The sequence below is a fragment of the Protomyctophum bolini genome (assembly GCF_963924005.1).
Source record: "Protomyctophum bolini genome assembly, chromosome: 12".
NCBI classification, from domain to species: domain Eukaryota; kingdom Metazoa; phylum Chordata; class Actinopteri; order Myctophiformes; family Myctophidae; genus Protomyctophum; species Protomyctophum bolini.
Window position 1 is genome coordinate 2,094,905 of NC_137873.1, and position 18,544 is coordinate 2,113,448.

The 18,544-nt window shown below is 46.6% G+C and overlaps 1 protein-coding gene across 1 annotated transcript; it reads left to right on the forward strand.

Moving 5' to 3' along the window:
- The first annotated feature begins 15,780 nt into the window (after positions 1-15,780).
- Positions 15,781-18,544, forward strand: LOC308325789 (protein spire homolog 1-like). The gene has a single exon (XM_080778483.1). The coding sequence runs from the start codon at positions 16,221-16,223 to the stop codon at positions 17,622-17,624; it is 1,404 nt and encodes a 467-aa protein (XP_080634609.1). The 5' UTR covers positions 15,781-16,220; the 3' UTR covers positions 17,625-18,544.

Below are 18,544 nucleotides of genomic sequence, written 5' to 3' on the forward strand. Positions count from 1 at the left end.
CACACATTCCTTTTTGCAATATTATACATACAATTTAAAACACGAATATCAATAAAACACAGACCCAAACAAAGACACAGACCCCTCAATGGAGAAATAGACAAATACTATGAAGATAGAAGTAGAAAAGATAAGAAAACCTTGCTTAATTACCTGGACCAGCACCTACAAAGACAATAACAGCCAATACGGAGGCAAAACTGAGGTAGGGCATCCATGGTGCTTCGTCCTGTAGGAAATCCACAGTAGACATTGATTAAATAGTAAGTTCTGGAGTCGTGTTAGACATATGGCAAATGGACGTTAAAGATGTTCAATCAATAGTATCGATTTGTTTATTTATTTGATTACAATTCACAATTAAGGCATTAATCCAGAGTGATTTACATTAAGCAAGAACAAAGCATGGCAATACATCACATACATAAACAAGTAGTTATCATGAATCATACGTAAGCTAAGAATGTAACAGTGGAATATCTATATAATGGAACTATGCATGTATACTTTATAGTGCTATGTCTACATCAAAATGCTATAAATCTACATAAAATGCTATCTAAGTCTAAATAAATAAATAGGGCAAGTGCTACGGGCCATGATGGAGTCTGAAGAGGTGGGTTTTCAGACTACGGCAGAAGGTTGGGAGTAAGGCTGCAGTTCTGATTGTAATAGGAAGTGCATTCCATAGTTTTGTAGCCAGAAGGGAGTTGCTTCCCTGCGTTGGCAGATCTGAGTGCGCGGGAGGTTTTGTAGGGTTCGATCAGACTTGCAAGATACTGTATGGGGGAGCCATACCTTTGGTTGCTTTGAATGCCAGCATCAGCGTTTTGTATTCTGTGCGGGCAGCAACCGGGAGCCAATGGAGGGAGCGGAGAAGGGGGAGAAATTTTGAGAATTTTGGCTGGTTGAAGACCAAGCGAGCGGCGGCATGTTGGATCAGTTGGAGAGGTTTAAGTGTGCATGCCGGTAGGCCAGTAAGGAGGGAATTACAATACATACAAAGACTGTCTGTATTAGGAGCTGTGTGAGGAATGGTCTAATTCGTCGTATGTTATAGAGTGTAAACCTACATGATCGAGTGACAGCTGTAATGTGTGTTTTGAACGAGAGCCGACTGTCCAGGACAACACCAAGGTTCCTGACTGTTGGGACAGACATTACCAAGGCGTTGTCTACGGAAATTGTTAGCTCCCGCATGGGGCAGGACTTAGTTTATGTACAAATAAAAGAGTGTACCTGTAAAACGAGAGTCGCTGTCAACAGAATATAGAGCACAGCCAATCCACCAAATCCCACGATGAGGGGGATTCTTCTACCAGTACGTTCAATCACCATCCCCTGAACAGAGACAGATCAACAGGATGGAAGACAAACTGTAATACTATCAAGCGAAGAGTTGTTCAACATTTGTGACCAGGTCCAGCTCATTATGCCGCATGTAGACCTGGGTTAGCTGAACCATAACGCAAGCCAGTATGTCTCTCTAAACATGTATTTCACCACCCGCCTCTCTAAGGAACAGGGAATCACTCCGGTTAGGGACTCCATAGTCCTACTGGGCGGAGAGGCATGATTGGGAAGAATATTCTCCCTGATCTGAACCCGAGTGGTGCTTTGTTATTGGACTTCACTGCTAGCCATGAATTATTATCCGCAAAATGATGTTAAGCCAACACTGACTAATTCATTCAAGTAAGTCCGGTCACATTTAAATAATTTTGGAGAAAACGTAAATACATTACATAAAGTTTATGACATTGTGCACACAATGTCGTGAATAGACAAACACATTCATTTATATAGCATGATCTTTAATGCAATACAGCTTGTATATAGCGATTGTAAAGAATCATTTTACTATTTCTTGGCCACATTTTGACAACTGGATTATGCTGGTGGACCCAAATATTGAGTGTTAAATGTAATACTTACAACAATCATTGTAGTTATAAGCTCTATACCACCCAAGCTAAGGGTGACATAGGGTATCAATTCAACATCAAAGCCAAGAGCGGTGAACAGCCTGTTACTGTAGTAATACAGCTGTAAAGACAAGAAAAAGACAGAAAGAATTACATGCATAGTATATAATGGTGACTATGGATTTATTGCCGTCGGGGAGAAACCTTGTATATCCAAAAACTGTATGAAATCAAATCATTTAAATAGACAAATTATTAAATAGTTACAACAGATCTAGGTATATACTCGCAAGCTAGTTAATACTTTTCATTGGTTAAATGTTCATAAAAACCCACACACACATAGGTGAAAATGTCAAATGTAATTGACTGAAATATGGAGATACAAGGTTTATTCCTGACAGTGAGAATATGATGAACAACAATGTTACCATACAGCATTTATCCCACTGAAATGGAGGCCTATCGCGAGGACGCAGGTAACGATCATCTGCCAGCGAACATGTGGGTTTCTGAGGATCTGATTGACAGAGACGGTCTTGATGTCTCTCTGGCGTTGCACCACAGCCTTGATCTCCTCCAACTCCTCAGACACATCTTCCTCCCTTCGGAACATCTGGAGTGCTGCGACACACACATAATGTGAAGCCATCCGTCAGGAATTAATTTAACCCTAGAACACTAAACGTGGGTGAATTTCACCCAGGTTTAGTGATAGAGGGTAAGAAGGAAATCCCATACTCCCACTGGACCTTCTCACATGTCCCAGGAATGGGTGGACCAAAGGAGAAGTTCCCAGTTCTAATATCTTTTTGTAGGAATAATTTTAAAATAATACCCACATTTTCCATTTTCCAACTTAACCGGCCACCGGTTAAAGGACCACTTCACCACTTTTCAATCTATCTTCATATAATTGCTCCTTACGAATGTTCATGATAAAATACCATATTTTTTCATACTTAGTCTGTGTCTCATAGGAGGGCTGTGGGCAGTTCAGAAACCCATCCACCAGTGACATCATCGTAAAAGAAAAAACAAGATATATATATATATTTTTTTTTTATCGTGAGAACAATGGCTTCCATTATTGCATTGCAACTTTTCAGGAATAGAATGCCTGCAGTTTCTATTAGCTTGGATTCCCCATCGATGATGTCACTGGTGGACAGGTTTCTGAACTGCCTACAGATCTCCCATTAAACACAGACCGAGTAGACAAAAATGGTGGCATTTTATCATGAACATTTGTGAGGACCAATTATATGAAGGTAGAAGGTAAAAGTGGTGAAGGTAAAAGTGTGAAGTGGTCCTTTAAGACTGAGGCGTGTCCGGTTAAGACTGAGGTTAGGGTTTAGGATAGTGTTAGTACTCGGTCGGACTAGCGGGAGGTCAGAACAATGTTACCATTTAGTGATGGTGTGACAAAAATTGGATTTAGTGTTCTAGGGTTAAGAAGCTAATACATACGTAAGTATTCTCTCGAGCCAGATTGTCGTCCTCCGTCATACGGTCTGAACAACCAGAAATCTACCTTTCTTAGCTCCAGCCTCATCGTTCTTTTGAATCAACAGATATCGAGGGCTTTCAGGAAAGATGGGAAGAAACACCAGCTGCAGAACGGCAGGCAGTAAGATGAAAACATACAGGTAGATCCACCTGGACTCCTATAGCCAAAAACAAACCAAACAATTGTTACTGTGTGCCCGCAGCTCGCCAAGTGACAGTCTGTGCAACATTGTGTTCGGGAGGTAGGTGGAGTTGGTTGTTAGCGGAGTTGGTTGTTAGCCTGCATGGCATGTATGTATGTTAGCAAGGTAGCATGTTTGCATGGATGTTAGCATGTTCCTATTATGATGACACTGAACAGTGTTTGTGCCAAGTTATGTGTGGCTCAGAGCGACGGTGCCCCTCTGGCAGTCAGGGGCCCTGGGGGCCACATGGGGTCCCTGGTCTTCCCATTATGGGGCCCTATTGTGATGGCAGACCCCTGAACAGTGTTTGTGCCAAGTTTGGTGCGGATCAGAGCGACGGTGCACCTCTGGCAGACAGGGGCCCCTGGGGGCCGCATGTGGGGGTCCCCGGGGGGTCCACAGAACATCCAGACCCACAGGGGGAGTCTGGGCCGCCCGGGGGGCATTATCCCCGTAATGTTCTTGTGATTTAATCTGTCTCCACGTCTATTGTTAACCTTGGGATAAATTGCTCGTAAAATTTGCATTTTCTAATTAATTGTATATTCTAATAATAAGTCTGTGGTCCGTCTAGTATGTATCTATATAGCCTCTGGTTAACACTTTGTTAATTTTACTTATTGTAGCCTACAGCACCTTGTAGCATTTGTTTTGAAAGGCGCTTTATAAATACATTTACCTTACCTTATTATGCTTCCAAATGTGTACGAATCCCTCACAACACTGACCTGCCCAAGGGTCTCTGGAAGGCCCAGCACTTGTCCAAGGAATACGCCCAAAATAAGCATGATGGGCTGTGTCGAACAAATAGAACCCCGTATATGTTTGGGAGCAATCTCAGTCAGGTACATCATCAAGGCAATCTGTGAAGTACCTGCATAATGGGTAAATGCATAATGGCATTAGATTAAAATAATAATAATAATGGTAATAATAATAATAATAATAATAATAATGATTGGGGGGCATACATAGAGAGATGCATGCTAGACAGCTGAACCAATGGTGCCATAATGAAAAAATAAATAAATAGGAGAAATAAGATTATCAGCTATGAACAGAAATAAATATGGAAAATCAATAAATGAAAAGTCTGTCCAATGGTCTCTCTGAATGTGTGGGCTAGGCTTAGACTGGATTTAAAAGCAGTGATTCTTGCAGTGTCTGATGCTGAAGACGGTCAGACAGGTCAGTATTCAGGCCCTTATAAGTGAAGGTAAGTGGAATGTGTTTAACAGTCAGAAAGTGGAGGGTGGAGATGATGTGCCCCAGGGTTTGTTGCAGTTCAGAATCCATACGGATCTACTTCAGATCCAATACATGCAGGTGGGTGGTATACAAAACTATACACTCACCTGCACTTAGCCCCGAGATAAAACGACCAATGGCGAGCATCTCGAAAGAACCTGCCCTCTCAGACACACCCATAAACAGAACAGCTGCCACTGTGAAGCAATTATTTACCAACAAGGTGTTCCTCCTTAAAGGAAACAATCGTATGGCATCAGAAAAAGATTGAGAGAGAGAGAGAGAGAAATCTGTTCACCATCCAATGAGCATAAATGGATCGTGTGCAGTACCTTCCAAGGCGTTGGACTAGTAAAGCGCCAATAATACTTCCAATTCCACCTCCGACACAGTATATAGAGACCGTTATGGACCAAATTATGGTTATAGTGTCAGCTCCAATGTGCTCTCCATACCGTTCTATCCAGGTGGTATTATAGAACTCATGTACATACTGCAACAAGAGAAAACAGTGGCTGAATAAAACAAATCAACAGCATATAAGACATCTACAAGTCATCACAGAAGTAATATCCACATTTCACCATAGTCCATCTCGCCAATGTTGGGCCATGTGGCTGCTAGCCTACTACATTAGCCATAGCCTTCGGGGACCAGGCTTTCTCCAAGTTAAATGGAGGGTTTGGTTGAGTCTTGAACGTTCAACTGTGGAATGCTGAGCAGTTGGTAAGTGCTAGCTTGCTACCTGCAACCTCACAATTGCAGTGGCATTTGAAATCATGCCAAAAATACTCTTGTGGGATTACTCCAAAAAGTAGATGCTGTGACTGTGATCTACGTTTGAAACCAACTACGGAAAGAATATAATAAAACAGAGGCTCACCTTAGATGAGCTGGCGACCACTGTGACGTAATAACCGTTGAGAAATACAGAGCCCAAGGTAGAAAGTATGGCTGCCACCCACAGAGTTACTGTGTGGTTCTGCTTCTAGGAGACAGACAGTGGTCAGGCATGTTTAGCTTATTGACCATGACTAACGTGACATTACTAGTGGAAACCACGTTCCCAATAATTCCGTGGTTTGTTTGTTGTTTTATCAAGCACCTTTAAATTAATTTGGACAAAATACATGTACAGTTACACTCAAAATGATGTTAAATTCAACTGCCAGCTGTTTGCAATAAACAAATCAAACAATTATATTAGCTCAAAACACACACTAATGTATATGATTCTCCAAATTCAACACTTTCAATGACTAGTGCAGTCTAAACATTATTAAAACATGCATCGTTAGGGGCACCGTGGTGTGGTCGGTAGAGCTGTCACCTCACAGCTAGAAGGTCCTGGGTTTGAATCCCGCAGCAGGAATCGAACCCAGGACCTTCTAGCTGAGGGCGCTGTGGGCATGTTCTCTCCAACGCGTCATCAGTGCCCATACCCGAGGTGGGGTTGACAAAAGGGCCTTTCTGTGTGGAGTTTGCATGTTCTCCCTGTGTCCCCTATACCTAGTAAGTACCCTCACAAAAAACATGAGATGAGATATACTTTATTAATCCCCGAGGGGAAATTGAAGCGTTACAACAGCATAATGTGACACATAAAAAGCTAAAGCTACTGGACAGACAGAAGAACACAAAACAGACACAAATGGACATAACCACACAAGACCAGGATCATCAAGGACCATATGCCATTTAAGGGAAGGCAGTTCTTATGCATTCGCATTGTATAGTCCAATAGCAGTTGGCATGAAAGAGTCTGTATCGTTCCGTGTGCATCCTCGGGGGGGGAGTGTGAGCCTACGGCTGAAAGTGCTCACCCTATCCTGCATCACACCATAGAAGGGGTGGGAGGGATTTGCCAGCATGGAGTAACATGCAGTAATCCTGGTCTCCAAACTGCCTGATGGAGGGGAAAGGAACTGGTTGGAATACCGTGTTCCTTCCACATGCTATGATCTACTACCAGGGAAACTCCCTCTGTCAGGCGATAAGAATGCATTGAAGGGCATGAGCCCATGCAGGATTACACCCTAGACAAATTGGCACCCGGGTGAAAAAATGGGTTACAAAATCGTGGGATGAAAAAACAAGGTCAGGACACTGTGAGAGCCAGTCAAGAATCTATGTCGTGGTTTAAACAAACCTTTTCTGCAGCCTCTCTGGAGTTGTCTGTTTCGGTCTTGACCTCCATTTGGTTCATGTCCAGTACATTATTGTTTTCTTCCATCTTGTTAATCTTGTTTAACTTGGAGAAACTTTGGCTGATTTCCGTGAAAGTTTTGGCTTTGGTCTCTGGGAGAACAAAGAAGATGAAGGTGGCAAACGCTGCACAGATCCCCATAAACACCAGAAACACATAGTCTTGCAGGGCATTCTGTAGAGTAAACATAAAAAGTCAGTAATAAGTCAGACAAGATATGGACATTTCAAATGTCACATTTGTTCATTTAATCACCTGCAGGTAAGGGAATGTTATTCCTATGGTGAAGTTGGATATCCAGTATACAATTCCATAAATCATCGTGGCAGAGGATCTGAAGGAGTATTCAAACAATTCACTGACCACAGGAGGAATAACTGCATCTGGGGAACGAACACACACACACACACACACACACACACACACACACACACACACACACACACACACACTTTCCTTTTTGCAATATTATACATACAATTTAAAACACCAATATCAATAAAACACAGACCCAAACAAAGACACAGACCCCTCAATGGAGAAATAGACAAATAATATGAAGATAGAAGTAGAAAATATAAGAAAACCTTGCTTAATTACCTGGACCAGCACCTACAAAGACAATAACAGCCAATACGGAGGCAAAACTGAGGTAGGGCATCCATGGTGCTTCGTCCTGTAGGAAATCCACAGTAGACATTGATTAAATAGCAAGTTCTGGAGTCGTGTTAGACATATGGCACATGGACGTTAAAGATGTTCAATCAATAGTATCGATTTGTTTATTTATTTGATTACAATTCACAATTAAGGCATTAATCCAGAGTGATTTACATTAAGCAAGAACAAAGCATGGCAATACATCACATACATAAACAAGTGGTTATCATGAATCATACGTAAGCTAAGAACATAACAGTGGAATATCTATATAATGGAACTATGCATGTATACTTTATAGTGCTATGTCAACATCAAAATGCTATAAATCTACATAAAATGCTATCTAAGTCTAAAAAAATAAATAGGGCAAGTGCTACGGGCCATGATGGAGTCTAAAGAGGTGGGTTTTCAGACTACGGCAGAAGGTTGGGAGTGAGGCTGCAGTTCTGATTGTAATAGGAAGTGCATTCCATAGTTTTGTAGCCAGAAGGGAGCTGCTTCCCTGCGTTGGCTGATCTGAGTGCGCGGGAGGTTTTGTAGGGTTCGATCAGACTTGCAAGATACTGTATGGGGGAGCCATACCTTTGGTTGCTTTGAATGCCAGCATCAGCGTTTTGTATTCTGTGCGGGCAGCAACCGGGAGCCAATGGAGGGAGCGGAGAAGGGGGAGACATTTTGAGAATTTTGGCTGGTTGAAGACCAAGCGAGCGGCGGCATTTTGGATCAGTTGGAGAGGTTTAAGTGTGCATGCCGGTAGGCCAGTAAGGAGGGAATTACAATACATACTGTGGAGTCTGTCAGGTCTCGCCACAGTGGGAGGGGCGCGTTCCCCTGACAACCAGACAAGCGGCGACACGGCACACCCACGGCTGTGTCATAGACGCAGTGTTCTACCCCAGAGCAATTCTAAATCAGCTGCGCCTCATTCCGGCCGCCGCCCTGGTTAGCAATTAAGGACAGCCGCAGCCTGTCAGCCGCGCCCTTTATAAACAACCTGCGCACCTAGCAGTATCAGATCCCTGCTACACACAGACGCTCGCGCAGCATATGCCGTCCACTCGGCGTTGGATGGTAAGTCCACACTCCTCTCACTTATGGACTCTCACGTATGGACTATGTTTATTGTTTGATTGTTTGTATCACCACTCAATTGCTCTCTTATATTCTCACATCACCAGGCTTGTAGGAGTGGGGCTGGAAGCACACGCAGGAGCGTGTACCCCCCATAGACAAGTATACACGGAGAGCCGCATGCATACTGGAGACCCACCTGGCTCGTATCGGGGACGAGTGCGGACGACGGGACCCCCGTATGGAAACGGCAGCTCCACAGCTCCATAAGGTCGCAGTAAGACAAACCGTTCACTATCTATCACCCGTGTTATTAAGAAGAGGCACTCATAGTGGCAAATGAGCAGCTAAGGATAATAACGAAGATTGTGAATGAAGGAAGTCACCCTGTCGATGCTAAATGAAGACTGTGAATGAAGAGTGTCACCGTGGTGTTGTACACTGAAGATTGTTGAAAGAAGATAACCCCGTAGAGACTAATGGAAGCTAGCAGGCTCTAGATAAAGTGTCACGTCCACCCTGTGAAAGAAGACAGGCCCGTGTTATGTTTATTTCACCCTTTGAAGAGACTTTAAGTTGGCTTGCTCCGCCAGGCCCGGTGAAAGAAGACCGTTAGAAACTAGAGCGCTTACTTTGTGTTAACCCTCTGACTGCCGTTGTCGTACCGACACGGCCACCCAGTAGATAGAGAGAAATAAGAATATAAATGCTTGTGTATCTTCCTGTCGGCCGAGCCTAAGGGGCCCTCCGTACCATCCCCGCCCGGTACCATACCAAGTACTTTTACTCTAATTACTCACCACCCCGTATCCGAGTACTTCTACTCTAAAGTACTCTTCTGTGCCTTGGGGATAGAGAAAGATACGCACCCCCTTACCTACCTCCGGGGGAGCCTCCTGGCCTCCTCTGGAACCTGGAAAAGAAGAAGAGAAAGAGTTATACAAAGGTCCAGTTGGTAGACTGCCTAGACCGGGTGTCTCAGGCCCCAACTTTGTACTTACCTTGTGCTCTGACCGTATGCTAACATCCCCTCTCATCCTCTGCAGTGACGACTCCCGCCTCGGAGCCGGGACCTCATGCAAAGAATATTACTGTCTGAGTTCTGTTTGTGAAAACTGACTTTGTTTGAACCTGTTGGAGAAATAAAGCAAGGGGCGCCATCGTGTGTCTAACCCCTGAAACTGCACTCTGAGTTGTATTTCCCACCCGACCTCCCACATATGGTGGAGAATGTGGGTATTCATCTGATCTCAACCACCGCCTAAACATGGCCAGCCCCGAATTGGCCGCCCTTCTCCGAAGTCAGACTGAACTACAGAACGCTGTGCGTGAAGTTGTCCGCAGGCTAGACCGACACGGTGATGTCCCTAGGACCCCCAACGCCGTCCTCTCCAAGCAGACCCCCGAGGATGACATCGAGGCGTACCTCGAACTCTTCGAACGCACCGCCGACCGCGAGCAGTGGCCCGCCGCCGACTGGGCCGGCATACTGGCGCCCTACCTCTCGGGAGAGGCTCAACGCGCATGTCGGGACCTTCCCGCCAGAGACGCTCGAGACTACGAGACGCTGAAGGCCGCCATCTTGTCCACCCTCGGCTACAGCCTGCCCGCCCGGGCCCAGCGGTACCACATGTGGGCCTATCAGCAGGCCCAGCCCCCTCGCGCTCAGGTCGCCGACCTCTACCGCCTAACGCAGAGCTGGCTGACCACGGGCGGAGAGACCCCGTGGATTGAGAGATTAGTCATAGACCGGTGTGTCCGTGCCCTGCCATCCGACGCCAAGAAATATGTTGCCCGAGTCAGCCCCACATCCGTGGACGCACTGATCGCCCTCCTGGAGAACCACCACGTCTGCTCGGATATGCTCCGCCAGACCAAGAGCGACGCCGTCCCCAAGACAGACGACCGCCGAGACCGACGCCGACCAGCCCCGCCGACCCCGCCGGCCCCGGTCCGGCCCCGTGCCTCCGGCCCCCCCGACCGCAGCCCGCGGATCCGCAGGTGCTACGTCTGTAATCGGGAGGACCACCTGTCCTGGGCCTGCCCAGAGCGGCCCCCCGGCCCCGATGTCTCCATGCCCTCCGCGGACAGCATGAGAGGCCCCCGACCCTGTCTCCACACCGGAAGCAAGAGCCGACGACAGACCACCCTCCTGATCGGGACAGACTGTCCCCGGTTGGAGAAGTATTGGAACCCGGGACGACGAGGGCCCTCCAGGACGCGGCGCCGCCGACGCCGCCGAGGTAGCCCACCCCTCGTCGCCTGCCCCGCCTTCCGTGGAGACGGGACCTCGTCCACAAGCAGCGGAGGAGGAAGTCCCCAGCCAGAACCCTGGCCTGAAGAGGCGGAGGCGTCCGACGCCGACGAGACGCCGGCCCGCGGTGAAGACCCCTCCCTGGAGTTCCCCAGAGTAGACGCGCCGCCCCCCCGGCGGCAAGGAACGTTCGCCACCACTCAGTGGGCCGACCCCAACCTGGCTGGCGCCAGGCGGAATGTCGTGGCCGTCGACGGGAAGCTGAACCCGGGGACAACCGGGTCGACCGGATCAAGTTCCACAGGATCCAGTTCTGACTCTGGAGGGTCATCCTGGGGGAGCAAGTTTGGCACTGGTGGGGGATCCTCCAGCACGTCTACCGGCAACACAGGCAGGACAGGGTCGTCCAGCGCAAGCTTCGGGTCGGCCTTTGGCTCCGCGAGTAAAACGGGGACCAGCTCGAGTGGATTCGGCCTGAACAAAGGGTCCTCTAGCTTCGGGTCGTCTAGTTTCGGATCCAACAAAGCGACCGCGGGGTCTACCGGGTCCAGCTCAAACTCGGACTCAACCGGGCTAGGGTCGAGTAAGCCCACTTCGAGCTTGAGTAGCTTCGGTAACAAGTCTAGTTCTAGTCTAAGCTCGAGTAGTTCGTCGAGCCTGGGCTCGACGGGAACAGCGAAGAAGACAGGCTTTAGTAGTAGTAGTAGAAGCAGAGAGCGCCGGCGGGAGCACAGGCCCGGGACCAAAATTAACCACGCGGACGCGCTCTCAAGACTCTACGAAGGTGAGGAAAGTAGTCAAGCTCCTTGCAGTAGCAAGAAACTTAGGGGGGGAGTGTGTGGAGTCTGTCAGGTCTCGCCACAGTGGGAGGGGCGCGTTCCCCTGACAACCAGACAAGCGGCGACACGGCACACCCACGGCTGTGTCATAGACGCAGTGTTCTACCCCAGAGCAATTCTAAATCAGCTGCGCCTCATTCCGGCCGCCGCCCTGGTTAGCAATTAAGGACAGCCGCAGCCTGTCAGCCGCGCCCTTTATAAACAACCTGCGCACCTAGCAGTATCAGATCCCTGCTACACACAGACGCTCGCGCAGCATATGCCGTCCACTCGGCGTTGGATGGTAAGTCCACACTCCTCTCACTTATGGACTCTCACGTATGGACTATGTTTATTGTTTGATTGTTTGTATCACCACTCAATTGCTCTCTTATATTCTCACATCACCAGGCTTGTAGGAGTGGGGCTGGAAGCACACGCAGGAGCGTGTACCCCCCATAGACAAGTATACACGGAGAGCCGCATGCATACTGGAGACCCACCTGGCTCGTATCGGGGACGAGTGCGGACGACGGGACCCCCGTATGGAAACGGCAGCTCCACAGCTCCATAAGGTCGCAGTAAGACAAACCGTTCACTATCTATCACCCGTGTTATTAAGAAGAGGCACTCATAGTGGCAAATGAGCAGCTAAGGATAATAACGAAGATTGTGAATGAAGGAAGTCACCCTGTCGATGCTAAATGAAGACTGTGAATGAAGAGTGTCACCGTGGTGTTGTACACTGAAGATTGTTGAAAGAAGATAACCCCGTAGAGACTAATGGAAGCTAGCAGGCTCTAGATAAAGTGTCACGTCCACCCTGTGAAAGAAGACAGGCCCGTGTTATGTTTATTTCACCCTTTGAAGAGACTTTAAGTTGGCTTGCTCCGCCAGGCCCGGTGAAAGAAGACCGTTAGAAACTAGAGCGCTTACTTTGTGTTAACCCTCTGACTGCCGTTGTCGTACCGACACGGCCACCCAGTAGATAGAGAGAAATAAGAATATAAATGCTTGTGTATCTTCCTGTCGGCCGAGCCTAAGGGGCCCTCCGTACCATCCCCGCCCGGTACCATACCAAGTACTTTTACTCTAATTACTCACCACCCCGTATCCGAGTACTTCTACTCTAAAGTACTCTTCTGTGCCTTGGGGATAGAGAAAGATACGCACCCCCTTACCTACCTCCGGGGGAGCCTCCTGGCCTCCTCTGGAACCTGGAAAAGAAGAAGAGAAAGAGTTATACAAAGGTCCAGTTGGTAGACTGCCTAGACCGGGTGTCTCAGGCCCCAACTTTGTACTTACCTTGTGCTCTGACCGTATGCTAACATCCCCTCTCATCCTCTGCAGTGACGACTCCCGCCTCGGAGCCGGGACCTCATGCAAAGAATATTACTGTCTGAGTTCTGTTTGTGAAAACTGACTTTGTTTGAACCTGTTGGAGAAATAAAGCAAGGGGCGCCATCGTGTGTCTAACCCCTGAAACTGCACTCTGAGTTGTATTTCCCACCCGACCTCCCACAATACAAAGACTGTATTAGGAGCTGTGTGAGGAATGGTCTAATTCGTCGTATGTTATAGAGTGTAAACCTACATGATCGAGTGACAGCTGTAATGTGTGTTTTGAACGAGAGCCGACTGTCCAGGACAACACCAAGGTTCCTGACTGTTGGGACAGACATTACCAAGGCGTTGTCTACGGAATTTGTTAGCTCCCGCATGGGGCAGGACTTAGTTTATGTACAAATAAAAGAGTGTACCTGTAAAACGAGAGTCGCTGTCAACAGAATATAGAGCACAGCCAATCCACCAAATCCCACGATGAGGGGGATTCTTCTACCAGTACGTTCAATCACCATCCCCTGAACAGAGACAGATCAACAGGATGGAAGACAAACTGTAATACTATCAAGCGAAGAGTTGTTCAACATTTGTGACCAGGTCCAGCTCATTATGCCGCATGTAGACCTGGGTTAGCTGAACCATAACGCAAGGCAGTATGTCTCTCTAAACATGTATTTCACCACCCGCCTCTCTAAGGAACAGGGAATCACTCCGGTTAGGGACTCCATAGTCCTACTGGGCGGAGAGGCATGATTGGGAAGAATATTCTCCCTGATCTGAACCCGAGTGGTGCTTTGTTATTGGACTTCACTGCTAGCCATGAATTATTATCCGCAAAATGATGTTAAGCCAACACTGACTAATTCATTCAAGTAAGTCCGGTCACATTTAAATAACTTTGGAGAAAACGTAAATACATTACATAAAGTTTATGACATTGTGCACACAATGTTGTGAATAGACAAACACATTAATTTATATAGAATGATCTTTAATGCAATACAGCTTGTATATTTAGCGATTGTAAAGAATAATTGTACTATTTCTTGGCCACATTTTGGATTATGCTGGTGGACCAAAATATTGAAAAACAAGTTAAGTGTCATACTTACAACAATCATTCAGTGGTGGAAAAAGTACAAAAATATTTTACTTAAGTAGAAGTACTGATTCTCTACTTGAAAATTACTTAAGTAAAAGTACAAAGTGCCCATTAAGAAAGTTACTTAAGTAAAAGTATAAAAGTACCTCAAATAAAATGTACTTAAGTACAAAAATTTACCCGGCGTAAAATGTACTTAAGTATAAAAGTAAAAATTACAAAGTACAAGTACAAAGTACAAAATACAAAATTATTTTCAAAATGAATACAAAAGTCAAGTGGCTTTATTCCAAAAAATGAAATAGCATACAAATACTGAAAATACAGAACACCCAACAGCATACATCGTGTTGGGAAAGTTCTTTTTTTTTTAGGAACTATAGTTCAGTTCACAGTTCAACATTTTTAAAATGAACTAGTTCCGTTCATAGTTCATCATTCCAAATTTTGAACTAAAGTTCATCGTTTGAAAAATGAACTATTATAGTTATTTTTCGTTCTTTTTTTGCTTTAATTTTTATATATTTTTCACATTTTACAAAAATTGCTCTTTTGCAATGTGAAATGCCACCGAATTATTTTTCCTTCTCTATATGGGCTTTTGCATGCTTTTATTGTGAAGGCAAAAGTTTCTGAACGTTCTCAGAGCCTGCATCTCCGCATGCTGGGGTTGGCTGATCTACAAGCTCACAACGTGTCCGGACGCGACGAGTTGTGAGCTTGTATATCAGCTATTTTCAGCACGGAACACTTTGTACGGCGAAGAATAAATTAGGCATCACTGCGCTTCATTCACTGTGGAAGAGAGATGTCTTTTGTTGGCCGTTCGTGGCGATATTATGGACACGTACCTCCTCGAAGCGATAATAACCAACTAAGCTGTATTGGAAGCTATTTTTCGTGGCACATTATGTGTGTACAACAACAAGTTCCCTCAGTGTTTGTGTTAGGAGTTGGGACAGTGTCTGCTGTCTGTCAGCGTGCATGATTTGATCATCATGCAGTAGCTAGATGCGCGCTCCAGTGACGGCTGAGAAAGATTAGATAAGGACAAAAATAAAAAATCCTTCTGCTAAGACTGTGTCTCGGTCATCCATGTTGAATGCGTGTGACAAAACACAGTGTGTGCGTCTTGCCGTCTTCAAAGCAGGCCAGGCAGCAGAACACAACTCCGCCCCCCTATTATCTGAGAGTGGAGCAGCCCTGTTCAATTCTCAACTGCGCATTCCTCCAGTAAGACAAATATAAGATTTTATTTAATTTGTAGCGAGTAACGAGGTGTCCGATTTTAAATATAGCGCATTAAAAGTACGATTTTTTCCTTGTAAATGTAACGAAGTAAAAGTAAAAATACAGCGAAAGAAAAGTAGTCAATAAAAGTACAAATTCTCCAAACTTGTACTTAAGTACAGTAACGAAGTAATTGTACTTCGTTATTTTCCACCACTGCAATCATTGTAGTTATAAGCTCTCTACCACCTCCTAAGCGAAGGGTGACATAGGGTATCAAACATCAAAGCCAAGAGCGGTGAACAGCCTGTTACTGTAGTAATACAGCTGTAAAGACAAGAAAGACAGAAATAATTACATGCATAGTGTAGAAAAGAGTCATCCTAGCTATCAACAGCAACCCTCCTCCTGGCCTACTCATGGATTGGATCCACCCACTTCCTGCTGTCACTCCCTCTCAATGAGCAATCTCACCTGCTCCCACTCACACCTCAATCAATGGCCAGCTATATATACTGCCTGAGTGCCTGTCCATGCAGTCAGTGTTTGTCAGCAGCAGCAATCAGTGAGCTCAGCTGGTGACATTCTAGGCAGTAGACGCAAGTCGCAACAACTTTTCTCCAACCGCCATCCAGGATTTCGGCGTGTATTTGAATTTGTCCACCATGGATCAATGTGCGGACGGAACTGCGACCGGAGCCGATCCGGACCTCTCTCTGGAGGAGATCCTGTCCGCCCACAGTCAGCCCATCAACGAGGAGCAGGCGTGGGCCGTGTGCTACCAGTGCTGCCGGTCTTTGCAGAACAGACACCGGAGGACCACCACCAGCAAGACCTCCGCTGCGCACAGTGTGCAGGGCTCCGTTATTGTTGACCACCACCATCAACATGACGCGATATGGAAGATCGAAGGACCGGAGAATGTAAGAATTCGCAGAGACGGGACCTTGGTAGTACACCACCAGCACGACACAGATAAATACAGGGCAGCCCACACGTCATTACAGGTGATAGAGTCTCTAGGCATCATGATCTACAAAGCCCTGGACTACGGCCTGAAGGAGAGCGAAGAGCGCGAGCTGAGCGCGTCCCTGGAGCACCTCATCGACCTGATGACCAACAGCACCGAGACTGAGTGCGACGACCCCTGTCCTGGCGAGGGCTACGAGGCCACCGAGGAGGACGAGGGGGAGGGAGATGAGGGTCCCGCCGCCATCGTCCCCGGAACCGCAGTCTCCAGCGTCCGCTCGTATCGAGACATCATGGCGATATGCTCGTCCCACCTGCCCAGTCCATCAGACGCCCCCAACCACTATAAGGCGTTGTGCCGCGCACTGTACGCCGAGACGAAGGAGCTCCGCACTTTTCTGGACAAGATCAGGAGCGACAAGGAGGACCTGAGGAAGATGGAAGTTCGGACGCGGGGTGATCCTGTTCAAGACCTCGACGAGCTTCAGTGGGCGTGCTTCTGGGGGCAGGTGATGCGTGACCTGCGTGACGGCGTCAAACCGAAGAAGGTCCAGGAGCGCCAGTACAACCCGCTGCCCATCGAGTACCAGCTGACGCCCTACGAGATGCTGATGGACGACATCTGCTCTAAGCGATACAAGCTCCGCAAAGTCCTGGTAAATGGAGGCATCCCTCCTAGGTTACAGAAGAGTGCCCACGAGGTCATTCTGGACTTCATTAGGTCACGGCCCCCTCTCAACTCTGCGTCTGCCCGCAAGCTGAAGCCCCTTGTCCCGCGTCCCGCCAGCCTCCACGAGCGCCTACTGGAGGGCATCAAGGCAGAGAGGAAGCTCAGACCCGTCTCCCCCGACACCCTCCGCAGACACCGCCTGGGCGCCGGGAAGAGCATCAGCACACGCCTGTTCCGTGGCTCAGACTCACAAGACGCCCCCAGGAAGCTGGCTGGCTGCACACAATCACTGGGCACAGCCCTGGCTCCCGGGCAGGGTGGAGCACAGCCTCTGACCCAGCGGAAGAGGCTTCTGGCCGAGCTGGACAGCTTCGACTCCGACGTTTACCCCGATGTGTTCCCCAGATCCCCACTTCCAGACTATGAATAATAAAGGACAGATTTATTTTATTATTTTAATTTACTTACCATGAATAATAAAGGCTTAAACGGAAATCTCTCAATTGAGTTGCTCTCAAGCTGAAAAAACTGCACTCCCATCCTCAGGACGCGTTCAAGAGACATTGAAATCGTTTACATGCGAAGGATATTCCACCTGGAAAAAAGCTCTTGAACGACTCCATGGAAATGAAATGAAAGTCAAGAGTGAATTATTTGTTGTGAAATCGTACCCAGTCTGTGTTATTAGCAAAAATAAAGTACCTTCTTTCTGCTGAAATAATAAAAGTAAGATCCATAATGAACTCACCCACAAAAAGCTTTGTGGTGGTACTTTTAACATGCGCCTCATGGACAGTAATAATGCACCTCAATGAAAATGGCCCTGCCACAAGGAGATTTAAAAAAACAAACATTATATATATATATATATATATTACTATTGTTACCAAATTTAAAGCAGCCAAACACCTCGCCTACAATGTGACAAATGTACATAAACATGATGCCACTATGTCACTCTGTACATACTGGGAAGAATGTGTATAGGAAAACTATTGGTGGAGAGGTTTGTCTAACCCATGTTATGCTTAGCTGTGATTCGACCACAGCAGTTTGGGGAGGGGCTTATGTATAGATCGCTACTGACCTGATTTGAGGTTTGAGGTGATCAGGAATTTTTAAATGTAAACTTTGGCAATGAAAAGACTATTTAGTCGATGGTAGACATTTCATATTTTGCGGCATTATTTAGCTCACACATTCTGGACATGTAGTAGGCCCTATATAACCTTCACATTTCATCATTCACATTGCTGGCAGTGTAGATGGGGTGTTACACCGTACCCGCATGTAAGCGATGTGCAGTAGTATGCTATCCTTACATAATGCCATCCTTACAATAGCATACCA

What these genes read in the sequence shown, in the direction of transcription:
- LOC308325789 (XM_080778483.1), top strand. Translation starts at nt 16,221, where the DNA reads ATGGATCAATGTGCGGACGGAACTGCGACCGGAGCCGATCCGGACCTC.